This window comes from Moschus berezovskii, chromosome 7 (assembly GCF_049115385.1).
Source record: "Moschus berezovskii isolate FMDL1 chromosome 7, NW_MosBer_1.0, whole genome shotgun sequence".
NCBI lineage: Eukaryota > Metazoa > Chordata > Mammalia > Artiodactyla > Moschidae > Moschus > Moschus berezovskii.
The window spans coordinates 66,764,670-66,781,587 of record NC_142466.1 but is presented as its reverse complement, the minus strand read 5'-3'; the positions used below and the strand labels follow the sequence as shown (position 1 = coordinate 66,781,587).

Here is a 16,918-nt window from a genome sequence, read left to right as displayed (position 1 = left end):
CATCGGGCTGAGGCCCCGCCCCTTTAGACCTGTCATCACAGAAGCCGCACGTGGCCGGGGTGGGCCCTCGGGCGACCTGCAGCCATCACTTTGTCTCCTCCGCCATCCACTGGGGCCACAGCCGCCAATCAAAACCAGCGGTTCCAGGCTGCAGCGCCAGAGCCGCGGTGAGGCCAGCCAGAGAAGGGGCGGGGGGAGGAGAGGCTCTGAAATGGGAGGGGGCTAGCAGTGGAAGCGAGCCTGGCACCGGTTCTGCCAGCCTGGAATCCGAGGGGGCGGATCCTAGTGAAACGCGAAGACCAGAAGGGGGCGGGGATCAAGGGTGGGGCGGGGACCGGGGTGGGACGAAAGACCCTCAGAGGTTCAATGTGGAGACGCCAAGAAGATGAGAAGGGGCGGAGCCAGAAAGGGGCAGGACCTGAATTACAGGGGAGGAGCCCCAGGAATTAAAGAAACTAGGAAAGGGGACGAGCCAGTGGGAGGTGGGACAACGGAGAGGGTGGGTCGTGTCGTTGCGGGGGCGGGGCTCGGACCAAAGGGGCGAGGTTTGCAGGCCGAGGCTGCAGCTAGGGCAGCTCTGTAACTGCTCCAATCCACTACCTCCCCAGTTGCAACGGGACTCACGGAACTACAGGTGTGGGGCGGGTGCGCGTGAAAGAATGGACAAGTACGGGGGTGCGCTTGGGTAGACATGAGGCGGGAGGATCACGTCAGGGAAGGAAAAGATCTGGAGAAATGCTGGGGGGGGGGTGGAGTAAAACAGCTGGGGGAGGAGGAGGGGGCTCAGTGTTTGGGCTCAGAGGTGCATTCTCTGGTACCCCTTGTGGGGGAAGGGCGGGAGTGCTTTGTGAGGCTGGGAAGTACAGTGTGAGGGTGAGGTGAAGTGAAGGGTTGCAGATGATACTTGAGGGGGAGGGGATAGGAAGGCGCTTTAGGGGAAAGTGGAGGGGGCGTTGTGTGATGGAAACGGGCTAGTGGTCCAGAGTGTGGGGGGGACTGTGTGGAGGAAGAAGGTATGGGGGCTGTGGGCGCTGTGTGAGGGGAAGGGGTTGCAGGCCCCAGCTGAGGAGGGAAGAACCCTAGTGCCTTGAGAAAGTCTGGAGGCTTTGTAGACTCCAGGAAGAGGTTTTTGTACTGTGTCTCAGGGATGAGAGTGATGGGATTAGTGAGGTGAGGAAGCCAGTCTGCAGTGTTCCTGGCTCCTCAGCTCCTAACTCCACCTTCAGGCCTGAGCACTCAGAGAGGATGCAGGCCTCACTTGCTACTAGAGCTTGTGTGACTGTCTCAGTCGGCTTTGGATCTGTCTGGCTGAGACTGGGATGTTTTTCCCTTAGCTGGTGTCCCTGGGGACCCTTCCCCCTTTAGGTTCTGGGTAACCCCTCACTGTAGTTCCTGTTCCTCCTAGAAGCTCGCCTTAGTCCCTGTCTTTCCCCTCCTCCCCCACTTTGCCCTGCCCTTATGTTCTGGGTGTGCTCATTTCCCACTTCCTTCCTCGCCTGGGGCCTGGCCTGGTCCTTGCCTGTCTAGGAGCTGTGCCCTGCCCCAGACTTTGTACTCAGTGGCCAGAGACCTAGATAACCAGCAGCAAGGCCCAGAGCTCACCCTCACTACTACCAAGGTCTCTCCCAGCAGCCCCCCAAGTGAGTGGTAGACACATTTTTACCATTTGCCACAAATTGATTTCTGCACACTTTTCCTCCTCCTGGGTAGGGAACACTAATTCCCTCAAAAATTCTGGGCTTCTGTGGGAGAGGGAAATGGTGAGAAGTACTGAGGGTCTGCGATGCATGCTTTGAGAGGTGAGCCACTATTGTTGGCTGAACTGGGAAGGGAGGTTCCAGTCTCCACTGGGGGAGGGACAGGGAATGGCTCCCCACCCTCCTGGCTTGGAATCTGACTATCTGAACCAGACTAGGGCCTAGTCTCTGATTCCCTGAGGGGACTTGATGTAGTGCCAGAGTTCTTTTTGCCCCTGGGCAGGCTGCAAGAGGGTGAGAAAGCCCTGCTTTCCACACAGTGGCTGAATGAGAGTGACAGTGTTGCTGAAAGGGGCCCCAAGCCAGTCTTCTCTGGCTGAGAGACTGGCTGGGGAGGGAGAGGGTGCCAAAGCCAGACAAAGCCGTGGGGTAGGGTGGGGTAAAGAAGGGCAGGCTGAAGCCTTTTGAGGAGGAGCTGATTGCTATGGCAACACAGCTTCCCAGATTGTCTCTCAAAGAGGCGGGCTTAGGGCAGAGTCACTCCAGCTTCCTCAAGACTGAGGCATTTGTTTGAGTAGGTGGGGCTTGAAGAGAAAGGGCACTGGTTTGCTATGCAGGGGCTGCAGTATATAGACTTTCTGCTTCATTACAAGCAGCAGAGCATCCAGATGCTTGGACCCAGCCTCTGAAAATGGGTAAGAGTGAACAATAGCCATTAGGATGATAGCAGTATAAGGTCAGAGTTCTAGAGGCCTTCAGTGGTCATTGTTTATACAAACTCATTTTACAGATTTGGAAATTAAGAAAGAAGAGACTGATATTTTCTCCAGGTCTCATAGTGAAAAAGACCAGGCATTAGGACCCAGGTCTTCTGATTGCTCTTCACTCAGCCCAGGGGTCAATGTTTCTTTGAGCCAACATTTATTGAGCACCTATTATGTGCCTATTGAGGTTTCCCTGCTGGCTCAGACGGTAAAGCATCTGCCTGCAATGTGGGAGACTTGGGTTCGATCCCTGGGTTGGGAAGAGCCCCTGGAGAAGGAAATGGCAACCCACTCCAGTACTCTTGCCTGGAAAATTCCATGGACTGAGGAGCCTGGTAGGCTACAGTCCATGGGATCACAAAGAGTCAGACACGACTGAGCAACTTCACTTTATTATGTTCCAGCCGCTGATACTGATTCTGGGAGTACTAGCATGAATACCACAGAGTTGCAGCTCTCATGGAGCTTGTATTCTAACCCAGGGAGAAAGAAATGTGTGTGTGGCTGCAGCGGGAGAGAAAGGAGAGGGAGGGGGAAAGAGGAAGAGAAGTGCCAGCTGGTGATAACTGCTATGAAAAAAATAAAGCAGAGTAAGAATTTAGGGCAGCTAGGTAAAGCCTCGGAGAAGGCAATGGCAAGCCACTCCAGTACTCTTGCCTAGAAAATCCCATGGATGGAGGAGCCTGGTTGGCTGTGGTCCGTGGGGTGGCTAAGGGTCGGACACGACTGAGCGACTTCACTTTCACTTTTCACTTTCACACATTGGAGAAGGAAATGGCAACCCACTCCAGTGTTCTTGCCTGGAGAATCCCAGGGACGGGACAGCCTGGTGGGCTTCCGTCTATGGGGTCACACAGAGTCGGACATGACTGAAGTGACTTAGCAGCAGCAGCAGGTAAAGCCTCTTGACTGTACAATGCTGCTTGCTTGCTCTAGAACGTCTTTGACCCTTCCCCCTGAACTATTGCCCCTAGACTTTTGCAGTTGACTAAGGTCTGGGCCCCCTGGTGCTCAGAGGTTAAAGCGTCTGCCTCCAATGCGGGAGACCCGGGTTCGATCCCTGGGTCGGGAAGATCCCCTGGAGAAGGAAACGGTAACCCACTCCAGTATTCTTGCCTGGAGAATCCCATGGATGGAGAAGCCTGGTAGGCTACAGTCCATGGGGTCGCATAGAGTCGGACACGACTGAGTGTCGGAATGGAACGGAAGGTCTGGGCCTATGGTCTTGGCAGTTAGATAGAACAAGGTGGGGTCACCAAGGGATTATTTCTTTCCTACAGTGTTGTGTGTCTGTCTATCTGTCTTCCCAGTAAGCTTTTACTAAGGTAGGTAGGCTCTTAGATTGGTACTCTGCAACTTTGTTCAGGGTGTTGAAAATTTCCTAAATCCTGTTCCTTAGCATTAGGGAACCAGCAAGGAAGTAAGTCCATGGCAACTTCTTTTTCAGGGTTTCCCCCCTGGTCTGAGGTGAAGAGAAAGGAAGCTAGAGGAACTGTTACTCGTTTGTCCTTCCTAAGTCTAGGGCACAGGGAGGAAGTAGGGGAGGAGAGCCTCATTCTACTGTCCAATGACAACTTCAGGGCCCTTAGGGCCTGCACTCCAGGCAAGGTAGAAACAAGGAGTCTTGTTGCTGGGGCTTTGGTGGCTTCTGAACTACAAAAGAATTCACTCCACTCTTCCAAAGGTACGGCCAGGGAGCATGCCCTGCCTGATGGCAGTTCTCCAAGGCCTCAGTTTGGGTCTTCCCTTTTTTGGCTCTGGTGTTTGCCTCTTTTTTCCATGGAAGACCCCAGTCGTAGCAACCTCTTAAGTTCCAAATTGTCTGACTTCACAAGTGCAGAGGGAAAAGTAGACAGGACTGTTTCTTTTCTTAGCTTGCCCATAGATCAGCCCCTCTAAAAAGTATCTTTTAATGTCTAATCCTTGCAAAGGTTTCCATCCTGGTCATTTAAAGAATAGGGCTTCCCAGGTGGTGCTAGTGGTAAAGAACCCACCTGCCAATGCAGGCAAGCCACTCCAGTACTCTTGCCTAGAAAATCCCATGGATGGAGGAGCCTGGTAGGCTGCAGTCCTTGGGGTCACTATGGGTCAGACACGACTGAGCGACTTCACTTTCACTTTTCACTTTCACACATTGGAGAAGGAAATGGCAACCCACTCCAGTGTTGTTGCCTGGAGAATCCCAGGGACGGGGGAGCCTGGTGGGCTTCCGTCTATGGGGTCACACAGAGTTGGACATGACTGAAGTGACTTAGCAGTAGCAGCAGCCCATGCAGGAGAGACTTAAGAGATGCAGGTTTGATCCCTGGGTCGGGAAGATACCTTGGAGGAGAGCATGGTAATCCACTCCAGTATTCTTGCCTGGAGAATCCAATGGACAGAGGAGCCTGGTGAGCTAAAGTAATAAGAGAATAAGAATTAGGAATGCTGGTTCTGCTGCCACTTAATTTGGTTGGGTCTAAGCTGGGCTTGGGGCCCAGTGACTCAGGAGGAGGGTGGGGAGTTTCAAGGGAGTTGTGAGTCATGGGGGTGAGCTCTGTCACAAGATTTGGGCATATTTCCCCCTACTCTGGGCAGAAGCCTTCTGATCCCACTTTCCCTGGGTGCTCTGCCTCCTTGAAAGGGGCTTATGAATAGAAAGAGTACTGGCAGAAAGACTGAAGCGGTCTGATCTCAGAATGAAAGTTTAAATACATAAAGAATGATGTCTCGGTTCCTGAATTAAAATGTATTAAAATTAAAATCTCAGGAGTCCTTGAAGCCCTCTAATGTAGGCAAAACAACATCAATATAGAATAAAAGAAGGAAGAATACCATTTCTCAATGGAAGGAGATGAGATCCCACTTCGAGACCCTTTTATCCTGGCAGGAAGGAAGCTTCCTGAGCTTCAACAGCCCTGTGGTCTCTGGTTTGCAAGGCACGGAGAGATGATGGGAGTGGGGATATTTGGAATCTAGTGTTGGAAGAGCAAGCTGACTTTGGGGATTTCGAACTTTGTCTATGAACGCCCTAGGCCGTCCTATTAACCCTCCTCTGAAGAGGAAGGGCGCGGTGAGAAGTGGGAGGCCTACGTCTTTGAAAGGGTTAAAAGGCAGGGCGGAGAGCTGCTTTGGACTCGGGCAGTTGAGGGGTTAAAGTGGGCGGGGCAACCCTAGGTAGGCCTGCCCCCTTATGGGCCAATGGACAGGCATCTTTTGAAGGGGGCGTTCCTCACGCTTGAGGTCGTGTGGAGGCTGGCCTCCTTTAGGCCAATGAGCATGGTCGCTGGGATGGGGGCGTAGCTTGAGGGGGGCGTGGCGGCCGCGAAGACGGCCGCGGGGGTGTGAGGGGAGCTGGGCGGGGCGGGCTGCCCCATCAGCTGGTAGGAAATGGCCTGTGAGTCAGAGGGGCAGCGGAGTCGGCATCGCGGAGCCGGGGCGGCCACGGGGAGGGACAGTCGCGGGGAGGGGCGCGGCAGCGGCTTGGGGGCTGCGGGCGCCAGGGCCCGCTAGTGTTGCACACGAAACTGAACAGAGAAGAACCTAGCAGAGCAGGACTCAGCCTGAGCCACCCTTTGTCTGGGTTGGGGGCCCGAGGCGGGGAGGGACCGGGACTGGACGGAAGGGCCCCGGAGCAGCGGCGCCGCGGCGGAGCCAATTTGGGAACGGGGTGAGTTTGTGGTAGGGGGAAATAGCAAATCTCCGAAGCTCCAGTAGGGAATGGGGCCTGTTCCAGGTTGTGAGGAGGAGAAAGGTGAGGCAGGACCTGGGAGGCTAAACAGGAGGTGGGGGATCGGTCAGAACAAGGAGTCCTAGAGCCCGGGTGCTGTGGTGAGTCTCCTGGACTCATTTTGGAGGAGGTGCTAAGATTTGCTTCCTCTCCAGGAAGGGTGCAGGGCTCTAGGCCAGAGGCAAGGGGTTGGTGAGATAGCAGAGGGTAACCTACCTACCAACAGTAGTGGTCCTTGGGAATGGCCTCCCTAGTTAGTGTAGACGCCTGTGGGGACAGAATGTAGAGCAGCTGGTAGCAGTTCTTTCTGAACTGGGTGAAGGTGGAAAGCACATGGAGAGGAATTCTTGCCACCTTCCTTGATCAGGGTAGAAATGGATATCTTTAATACTGAAAGGAAAGGGAGGGTAAGCCTGGGAGCTCAACACCCACCTATCCCACCTCCCAGGCCTAGCAGGTGTCTGAAGGTACAGACCCCATGGTATTCTGGGACTTGTTGTTTTTGCTGGCCTTGCTCCCTTGGCATGTTGGGAGCTGTAGTCCTTGCCAGCCACAGCCTGGCACAGCTGTTTGATGCCAGCTGCTGCCCACCCCTTCCCAGAGTGAGATTTGGCCTATCCTGCCCCTCCCCCTCCCCAAGTCCTGCCCCATGAGTCAGCTTGAAGCCATGGACTAGAGCCAGACTGGCTGGGTGGCAGGGAAGTGAGTCTTAGAGCTTTTCATTGACAGGGCAGGAACTGAGAGGGCTCTGGGGTAATGAGCAGATGCCAGTCATCCTGGGGTCAAGTAGGGCATCATGTCATCATGATGCTTCCCCAGGGCAAGGGCTGAAGAGGTCAACTGGGATGACCTAGGGGTGGGAGTGCTAAGGAAAAGGCCCTTCCTGAATCTGTACAGCGTGGGTAGAGACAAGGAGGTAAGAGTTGAGTACAGGTTGTACCCTCTGACAGTGCTGCCGTTGGCATCCTGCCCTTTCCAGACACCCCAGCCACCACAGGGAACCAGAATTTTCTTAGGGCTTCTAGTTCTAATGAGAACTTGGTGAAACAGGATAGTCTAGGGTGCAGTGATGGGAACTTGGTGTAGGAAAGCTTTTCAGTCCCTGGATGCAAAACTTCCCTTTTTCCCTGCCTCCTGCCCCCGTTTCTGTTGTCCCCATACAATTAATCTCCCTGCTTCTCTCATGTTGGGAGTTCTCTGCACTGTCTACTGCCCAGATCTCTGGGGCTTGCATTCTACTTTTCTGAGCCCTGCTATGTGCCTACTCCGTGCCTGGATTCGGGCAGAGGATTCAAATAAAACCTATGTTTAAGAACCCTATGGTCAGTCTTACCTACAAGAGCAAGAAAAACTGTCGCAGGGTTCCAGGAGACAATGACACTGCCATAGGTGAGGTCTCAGAAGAGACAGTTATTTATGGTCCAGGATGGCCAGAGGAAGTTTTATGGAGAGAATGGCATTTGGCCTAGCCAAGGAGGAAGGATAAGACTTGGATAGGCATAAGGGGACATCCCCCCTGAAAGGGAAAGTGTTTTGTGGATAGCAGGCAGCAAAGGCTACTGACCAAAGCATAAATTTGATCCTGTGTGCAGTGTTTTCTCCCGTGAAGGAAGACAGCCTTTGATTTGACATCCCCTCACCCAATATGGGCTCTTGAGGGTGGACGTTAGTGAAGACCATTTTGTACCCTGGCAGAAAAGCAGTGGTTTGAGTTTTGGGGTGTTGGATGTGTTGGGGAGGAGTAGCGAGGCAATCCAGCTGTCTGGCTGTCACTGCTTTATCTCTAGTTTGCAGAGCCTGGGGGAGGGGCAGGCCCTGGAGAGTGTCTTCTAGCAGTGCTTCCTCCACACCCTGCCCCCTCTAGACTTGTTTTTGGTTAGATTTGTTGCTTCCTGTTAAAGGGACAGACTGCTGGGGACAATTGGGAGTTTAACTCTGAAAGACCCACTTTGAGCTAGCCTGAGGTTTGTACTTCCAAGGAGCCCTGACTGGGGGTATATTTTTGTAAGACCTCTGCCCTGAGAATTATGGAGTGGCATTTGTTCCTTTAGAGATACATAGATGGGAAGGAGTTGTGCAACTCAGTGGCCTTGACTGGAAGAGTTGAATTCTTGCCTTGGCCACCTTTCAGTTGTCATGGTCTCTTGGATCTTGGGGTTTCTCATCCCCCATCTCATTCAGGGCAGGAGTCCCCCAGCTGGTGGCCCTGACAAGTAGTTTTCCTCCCTCAACTTACTTGTCACATCCTATTACAGTGAGCTAAGACCTGCCACTCTGTGACTCTTTGTATAACCCAGTTCTGCCCTCTGGGCTCTGGATCCCAAGACTACTGCTTCCGTCTCTGCAGGGGTACTGTGAAGGAGTATGCCCTCTATCAGCTGGAGGAGGCTGTCCTAGGGTATACTCTGTGAGCGCAGCCTTCCCACTGGCTCCAGAGATCCTGGCTTATGCCAGGCTTATCCCATTTTCTCTCCTCAGGGTCCAGCTGAGCCTAGGAGCTGCACGGAATGGTGGCAGTCACCTTGCCAGTGCAGCAGGCATGGACCAGACTGCAAGCTAGGAGAGCGAGACATCAGCCAGGAAGAGGGAACACACAGCTAGGCTTAAGGCCTCTTCATCGGGGTGAGTGCCAGAGAGAGGGAGGGGGAGCAGATTCAGTTGGAAACCTGAGCGAAATTGGTCACCAGTTTTGAGGGTTTCCTCTGTATTTTGTCAGTCCGTCTGGGGCGTTTGGTTATCTTCACCCCCCTGGAACCTCACAAGGTCACCTCTGTAGTCCAGGGGAGGATCTGAATTTCATCTGGGAGGGAGACAATTCATGGATTCCTCTCACCATCTTTTCTTTTCTTCTCTTGCACAGATGTCCCCAGGCCCCCCAGCCCAAGCCCAGCATAAAGGCTGTGGGGGGGGTCCCCCCTGACCGAAGGCGGGGCTTCATGCGCCACGTGCAGGCGGAGACATCTCCATCCTCAGAGCCAGAGGCTGGCCCTTCGCAGCCTGCAGTCAGGCAGGGGGCCCTCCAGGGTGGCCTGCTCATGGGCTACAGCCCAACGGGGGGGGCGACATCCCCCGGGGTCTACCAGGTATCCGTCTTTTCCCCTCCAGCTGGTGCCTCTGAGCCTCCTAGGGCCCTGAAACGGCCAGCCCCACCTACCGAGGGTCCCAGGGAGCTGAAGAGAGGCCCCGGACTAGGGGCCAGAGAGGGACTATCCCCTGAAGAGCCACCTACTGTGGGGCTCTTGGGCCCAGAGGGACTGGGGCTGAAACTGGGCGTGGCCAGCCAACATTTCTGCCATCACGGCCTCTGTGTTGTGGAACAAGGAGGTAGCTCCACCTCACCTCGGACTTCGGGGGCCCGAAGTTTTCCCTTGCCCCCACCAAATGCTTCCTGCAGTACTTTGCACACCAGAGACTGGGCTTCCCCAGATCCAAGGGGACAGGGGTCCCTGGGGACGTCCCTGGGATCAGCCCCCCCAGGCCAGCTGCACACACTTGACACTGATTTGCACAGTCTTGCACAAATAGGGGGTAAGAGCCTAGTGTCTGGGGTGGGCAATGGGGGCAGCCCCTGGCCTAGGGAGTCCCCTGGCACTGCCAATGGGTGCAGCCCCGAGCACACACCCCCTGGCCCCGGACCTCCAGGCCCCTGCCCCACCAAGCGAAGGCTGCTTCCTGCTGGAGAAGCCCTGGATGTCAGCTTTGAGGATGAGGGGCCAGCTCCTCGGAGGCGCCGGGGAACCCTGGGCCACCCTCCTGCTGCCAACAGTTCTGATGCCAAAGCCACACCCTTCTGGAACCACCTGCTGCCTGGGCCCAAGGAGCCTGTGCTGGTAAGCCAGGAGAGGAAGTGGTCTGCTCTTACGTGGATATCTGTGTGGGGAAAGTTGATGGCTTGGGGTATGTTCCTGTGAGAGCTTGTGATGAGCCTGGCTTCCATCCAGCCTCCTTACCTAATCTTTCCTCTCCACAGGACCCAACAGACTGTAGTCCCATGGGGCGGAGGCTGAAAGGTGCCCGTCGTCTGAAGCTGTAAGTGCCCTGCTTCTCCCTGAAAATGGGGAAGAAGTCTGTAATTCTCTTTCCAACCCCAGGCAAGGGGACCTCAGGGAACGGGCCTTAGGTGGGGCCCAAGGACAATAGCAAACATCCCAGAACATCTCAAGCCAACCAACCCACTCATGTGTCCTCTCCCCTACCAGGAGCTCCCTTCGAAGCCTCCGGAAGGGACCAGGCCTGCTGAGCCCTCCCAGTGCCTCCCCTGTTCCTACCCCTGCTGTCAGCCGTACCCTGTTGGGCAACTTTGAGGTAGTTCCCCTTGGATTCCTTGATTGGTGGGTCTTGCAGGAAGGGATGGTGGTATGTGGCTTGGATAGATAAGGAGAACAGATAGCATCTTTCTCACGTGTTTTCCTACCCTAACCCCAGGAATCATTGCTGCGAGGACGCTTTGCACCGTCCGGCCACATTGAGGGCTTTACAGCAGAGATCGGAGCTAGTGGATCCTACTGCCCTCAGCATGTCACGCTGCCCGTCACTGTCACCTTCTTTGACGTTTCTGAGCAAAATGCCCCGGCTCCCTTCCTGGTATGACCTGACCTCAACCTAAAGGGCATGAGGGGTTAGAGGCAGGAGGTATTCTTTTTTTTTTTAATTGACAATGCAAAAGACTTTATTAGGAAAAGGCACTCAGGTGGAGAGCAGTAGTTGAACTGCTCTGGAGGGATTCTTGAGGTGTTCTTACCCAAGAGTCAGGGCCTAGCGGGAAAGAACTCTTGTATGGGGCAGGGACCAAGTCCCGGGATGAGAGACTGTGGAGATGGATGAGTGGTCTGGGATCTCCCACACCCTACTTAACTGATAACTCCTTGGCTTTCCCAGGGCGTCGTGGACCTGAGTCCCCTGGGGAGGAAGGGTTACAGCGTGCCCAAGGTGGGCACCATCCAAGTGGTGAGTTTTCCCTGAGGGGGAATGGGAGTGGGGAGTGGAAATCATCCCCTCAACCCTACCAACCTTGTCTGTCCTGTCCCCAGACCTTATTTAACCCCAACCAGACTGTGGTGAAGATGTTCCTCGTGACCTTTGACTTTTCGGACATGCCTGCTGCCCACATGACCTTCCTGCGCCACCGCCTCTTTTTGGTGCCTGTGGGTGAGGAGGGGAATGCTGGCCCCACCCGCCGCCTCCTCTGCTACTTATTGCACCTCAGGTGAGGACAGGGCCCCGGGGCCACTGGGCAGGAGGCCCAGGTATCTTTTTCACAACCCAGGTATGTCCTCCCTGAATAGGATCTCCCCTCACTTCTCATCAGTATGGAGTCTTACTGTGATCACCCTGTCCTCCCCCAGGTTCCGGAGCTCCCGCTCAGGCCGCTTAAGCCTGCATGGCGACATCCGCCTGCTTTTTTCCCGCCGGAGCCTGGAACTGGACACAGGGCTCCCCTACGAACTGCAGGCTGTGACCGAGGCCCCTCACAATCCACGTTACTCACCTTTGCCCTGACTGTCAATGCCCTGAACCCCTGTGGGTCAAGGACCTGCCCATCCTGCTCCATCCTGGACAGAGTGAACACCTGGAGAGGTGGCGAGAGACCCTTCAGGCTTGAATTAAAGCCCTCGCCATGCTCATGCCCAAATTGACCATTTGGGTGTTTAAAGCTTCTGACCTTACCACACTCTGCCCTGTTCTGTGTCCTCCATGTGCCGGCCCCTCCCTTGGGATTTCCCAGGCTGGCTGCGACGGTGGGGAGGAACTGGAGCTACCCCAAGGTTATCCTAAGTTCCCAGGCAAGTCATGCCAGCATTGCCTCCCTGTCCTGGGCAGGGGCCATTTATTATTTTATTTATTTTTAATTTATAACTTATTCAAATTGGATTGCCTTGGTAACCTCCCAAACCTGATAATTGGCATTGCCCCCCCTCCTTTCCCACTCTCAGATATTGCTCCAACCTCAGGAGTTGAAGAGGCTGATGTGGGGGCTGTGGGAGAAGTGTTCTCCCTCAGCTGAGAGCAGAGAAGTTATCCCAGAAGAACTGAGTTTCAGCCAAAGACTCAGCTTCCCCTATCCTTCCCTGACCTCACCCCTCCTGAAAGCCAACTTGTGTGTGTGTGTATGTGTGTGTTTTGTGTGTGTGTGGCATGTATGTGAGAGAGAGTGTGTGCATGCAGTTGCGCACACATCTAGGACTCCAGACTCTGGTTGTCCCTCTCCTTCTTCTGCCTGTGTCTCTTTGCTTTGGGGTCCTGACTGAGGAAGGTGTTCAGGGTACAGAGTCAGGGCCAAGGACTAGGGTGCCTCCTCCCTCTTGGCCAGATTCTGACCCACCTACCTCAGTTGGGGTGAGGGGCACCCCTCAAACTCAGTCATGTAGTCACCAACTACCCCATTCCCCAGCCTAGACTCTGACCCAGCCTTAGCTCCGATGCCTGGGGCTGGGCTGAGGGGAACAAGCATTTGCTGAAACTTGAAAAAAAAACAACCCAGGAAAAAAGAAATCTCACCTGGTACTTTTTTTTTTAAAAGAAAGAAAGAATAAATTCTTGATTTGGAAACTTGAACTAAGCCTTACTTATTCTGTTGGGGACAGCATGGGAATGGGGATAGGAGGACCTAACTGGAGCTGGGACCCTGCCCTTTCCCAGGGAAAAGGTGTGAGGCCAGGAGGTCTAGGGGAGACCCCCATGATTCTTAGGGTCTGGTCTAGCTCTTTTCACATAATGGGGTGGCGTGATAGGGAAGGTTCTGCCATAGAAGCTGAACTTTGAATGTAAATCTGGATTCTTATACAGGTTCTATTGATTTTAGCTCCTCTGAGTTTCAGCACTCTGATACATAAAATGAGGATGACTATGCAAGTCCTATGTGCCAGAGCATCAGAGATGTGCGCAGGGTGACATGCTCCAGAGAACGCTGAATGTGGGGGCTGTGTGCTGGACTATGTGTGTAAAGGAACCTGGCCTAATAGACCCTGACGGGGTAGAGGTAGAAAAGGCTATGGTGCCTTGGGAAGAGAGGGGAGGGAGAAATCTCAGTCCAATCACTGGGCAATGTTAGGCCCCAATCACCATGGCAACGGGAATGGGGTCAGTCCCCAGTGGGAGGGCTGGGTACAACACGGCAGGACTACCAGAGAATGTCACTATGGCAACCTTGGCTCTGAGACAGCGCCAGTCTCCTGGTAGCTATGGTGACAGATGGAGCGATTATACGCTCAGAAGGGTAAACTGAGTCTCCAGTGGGGGTAAAGAACTCTGGGAGGCTTTTCTGGGACACCGACACATGGAAAATAGCCTCCAGTTGGTCACAGTATTGGGGAGCTTGGGCTTGTTCAGAGAGAACAAGAACCTCTGGCCTTCGGCGCTCTCTGGAAGATCTGGGGGCCTCACCGGGAGCAACTTGACCCACGCTTCTGCCGAGTAACGCTGATTGGCTGAGTATGGGAGGGGGAGGGGAAAGAGGAAGACCGGAAGCACATCCGGAGGAGTGGTATACGGGAGGAAAGGCTCAGGTCCGGACATCTAGAGCGACCGCTCTGCTACGCGTCTCGTTGGTTCCGGAGGTCCCTGTGGCCGTGGGAAATGCTGGCGCGCGCGGCGCGGGGGACTGGGGCCCTTTTGCTGAAGGTGAGTGCGAGGCATCCTTTTCTAAGGATCAGGCCAGAGATCACCTGGGTCTTCAACTGGGAACTGGCCAGATTCTAAGTTTGGGGAGAGAACTGAGGTCGGAGGTTGTACTCACATGAGTCCCTCTCCGAGAACACTTTAGGGTCGTGGTTTAGGGACTTGACTCCCGGACGGGCGCCGAGAGGGGCGGGGTGCCTGGCTGGCTGGGCCTCTGCAAATCCTCTTCTTCCCTTCAGGGCTCCGTCCAGGCTTCTGCCCGCGCTCCGCGCCGCGCCTCCTCTGGATTGCCCCGAAACACCGTGGTCTTGTTTGTGCCACAGCAGGAGGCCTGGGTGGTGGAGCGAATGGGCCGATTCCACCGGATCTTGGAGCCTGTGAGAACCTCTTCTGCCCACCACGGGCCAGCCTGAATCCCAATTCCCTCACGACATGGGGGGATGGGGTGAGACCTTGGTGGGGCCTGCCTTCGCCTTTGGCTTCTGACACCCTAGGCCAAACCCAGCAGGGCCCAGACTGTTGACGATCATACCCATCTTACCACCTTTTCCTATTGCCCTAGCATCCCACAGGCCCCATGTTGGGAGTCTCTTCTGTTTACCCTCTCAGTTCCACTTGTCTGCATGGAGAAGGCTACTCTGCTGGCTCCTGTTCCCTTGATTCTCCCTTCCATTCAGAGATCCAGCCTGACATTCCTACCCTTACCTTTCTATCTATCAGTGTCATCCCAAGTCTTCTGTTTTCTGGGCAGAATCTATATTGATTGCCTACCCACTCCAGGCCTAGCTTGGATTCCAACCCTACAGTCCCACATCCTTCTGAAGACCTGTGACTCCTCTTCCCAGGGCTTGAATATTCTCATCCCTGTGTTAGACCGGATCCGATATGTGCAGAGTCTCAAGGAAATTGTCATCAACGTGCCTGAGCAGTCTGCTGTGACACTTGGTGAGGGGTGCAGGGTGACACGGGTTCTCTGAGGCCGTTAGGCCATGGTGGCAGGAGAAAGAGCTCATTGGAACTTAGGGGCCTGACCTTCTTTCTCTCCTGCTCCTGCACATACAGACAATGTAACTCTGCAAATCGATGGAGTCCTTTACCTGCGCATCATGGACCCCTACAAGGTATCTACCTTTGCAGCTCCTGAGTTGCTCTCCTTCCTAAAATCCTGCCCCAAGCCACTTACAGTCTCCATGCGCCTTTCAGGCAAGCTATGGTGTGGAAGACCCTGAATATGCTGTCACCCAGCTAGCTCAGACAACCATGAGATCAGAGCTCGGCAAACTCTCTCTGGACAAAGTCTTCCGGGTAAGGGGATCTGAGCCAGAGTTAGGGTTTGAAGACTCATACCTGGCACCCAGTCCTTTCTGGGATCAGTCTTGGGACGTTCTTCACCTAGCCTCCTGATAGGTGAGTTGAGGCCTTGGAGCTTCCACCTCTCATCCTCCAGGAGCGGGAGTCCCTCAATGCTAGCATCGTGGATGCCATCAACCAGGCTGCCGACTGCTGGGGCATCCGCTGCCTCCGTTATGAGATCAAGGATATCCATGTACCACCCCGGGTGAAGGAGTCCATGCAGATGCAGGTGGAGACCGGGGGGAGTGGGGAAGAGTACTTCAGGAGGCTCCAGTTGCATGGGAAACCTGGACCCTCTTCCCTACTGAAGTGGGTCCAACTGCAGATTGGTGTCAGGTCTTTCTTTAACTCTGGTTTCTCGCTGCTTGGGGCTTCTAGGTGGAGGCAGAGCGGCGGAAACGGGCCACAGTTCTAGAGTCTGAGGGGACTCGAGAGTCAGCCATCAACGTGGCAGAGGGAAAGAAGCAGGCACAGATCCTGGCCTCCGAGGCAGAAAAGGCTGAACAAATAAATCAGGCAGCAGGTCAGCAGAGGGTAGAGGCTGAGGGATGAACAGGGTATGGGTCTTTGAAGGTTGGTAAGGACAGAAGCTTTGGGGTACCCTGCCCTCATAGATCAAGTTCTGTCTCTCTTTTTCTTTCAGGAGAGGCCAGTGCAGTTCTGGCCAAGGCCAAGGCTAAAGCTGAAGCTATTCGCATCCTGGCTGCAGCTCTGACACAACATGTGAGAGGCCCCTGGGTGGGAGTGGGGACGGGATTTGGCAATAGAAGGGGTTCTCTCTTCTACCCTGGGGGAAATTCCTGCCTTTTTGGTTCCATTGAGCCGCATTCCGTGATCTCTTGTATTGTGTTTTGCATGTCCTCTTTCTAGGAACCTGATTTCTCTCCACTTTCTTCCCTCCTTCCTCTCCAAGTCTGTGATCTCTGATTTTTATCCTCCCTGTGGCCACAGAATGGAGATGCAGCAGCTTCACTGACTGTGGCCGAGCAGTACGTCAGCGCGTTCTCTAAACTGGCCAAGGACTCCAACACCATCCTGCTGCCCTCCAACCCCGGCGACGTCACCAGTATGGTGGCTCAGGTTAGAGTGCCCGGAGGACCCAGCACAGCACCAATGCCAGAGACCAAGACCCCCCCACCCGCCACCATCATCACTTTTACCATAGAGACTTTTAGAGTGTTCTGAAACCTACACCTCTCTTCATCCCCTGAATGAGACACTCCACTCATCTCTGATGGAAAGGAACCCCTTGAGACATCCTTTTTTTTTTTTCCAGATACCTGTATTAGCATTTTGAGGGTGACCCTGTGCTGGGAGTGTGTAACATTCCTAGAACAGACTCCAAAACTTTTAAGACTGAGGCTTAAGAGAGAGAAAGGAAAAACAAGTTTACTGGCTCCAGCTTTCCCTTCTTCCTTTGAGCCACTGGTGTGTTGGGCTATGCCTCCTGCCATGTGTCTTCATGGCTGTCTCTCTGTCCCTCTCCTCAGGCCATGGGTGTGTATGGGGCCCTCACCAAAGCCCCAGTACCGGAAGTCCAGGACTCAGTCTCCAGCAGGAGCAGCAGAGATGTCCGGAGCACAGATGCGAGTCTTGATGAGGAACTTGATCGAGTCAAGCTGAGTTAATGGAGCTGGGCTTGGGCAGGGAGGTGGGGGACAGGGGAGCACCACTGGCAGCAGCTCTAGCCTCCCTGCCAAGATTTTGGTTATTATTTTTTTATTTGAACTTTAATCATGTAATAAACTGGCCAACGGCAAACTGAAACTGTCCTCTTT

The 16,918-nt window shown here is 54.3% G+C and overlaps 2 protein-coding genes across 3 annotated transcripts; both read left to right on the top strand.

Annotated features, from left to right (window-relative positions):
- The first annotated feature begins 503 nt into the window (after positions 1-503).
- ATOSB (atos homolog B) lies at positions 504-12,727 on the top strand. Of its 2 annotated transcripts, none has more exons than XM_055426970.2 (9): positions 504-634; positions 8,649-8,792; positions 9,031-10,000; positions 10,141-10,199; positions 10,370-10,475; positions 10,596-10,754; positions 11,049-11,117; positions 11,201-11,376; positions 11,516-12,727. In XM_055426970.2, exons 3-9 carry the CDS (start codon positions 9,107-9,109, stop codon positions 11,667-11,669), a joined length of 1,617 nt encoding a protein of 538 aa, XP_055282945.1. In that variant the 5' UTR covers positions 504-634; positions 8,649-8,792; positions 9,031-9,106; the 3' UTR covers positions 11,670-12,727. The 2 variants fall into 2 exon arrangements, with proteins under 2 accessions (XP_055282945.1, XP_055282944.1); XM_055426969.2 differs by lacking the exon at positions 504-634 and adding an exon at positions 5,842-6,110.
- Positions 12,728-13,659: 932 nt separating this feature from the next.
- STOML2 (stomatin like 2) lies at positions 13,660-16,907 on the top strand. Its single transcript, XM_055426968.1, has 10 exons — positions 13,660-13,790; positions 14,027-14,164; positions 14,633-14,732; positions 14,850-14,908; positions 14,991-15,092; positions 15,235-15,369; positions 15,519-15,663; positions 15,784-15,863; positions 16,092-16,220; positions 16,631-16,907. The coding sequence occupies exons 1-10, from the start codon at positions 13,746-13,748 to the stop codon at positions 16,766-16,768; spliced, it is 1,071 nt and encodes a 356-aa protein (XP_055282943.1). The 5' UTR covers positions 13,660-13,745; the 3' UTR covers positions 16,769-16,907.
- Positions 16,908-16,918: the final 11 nt, after the last annotated feature.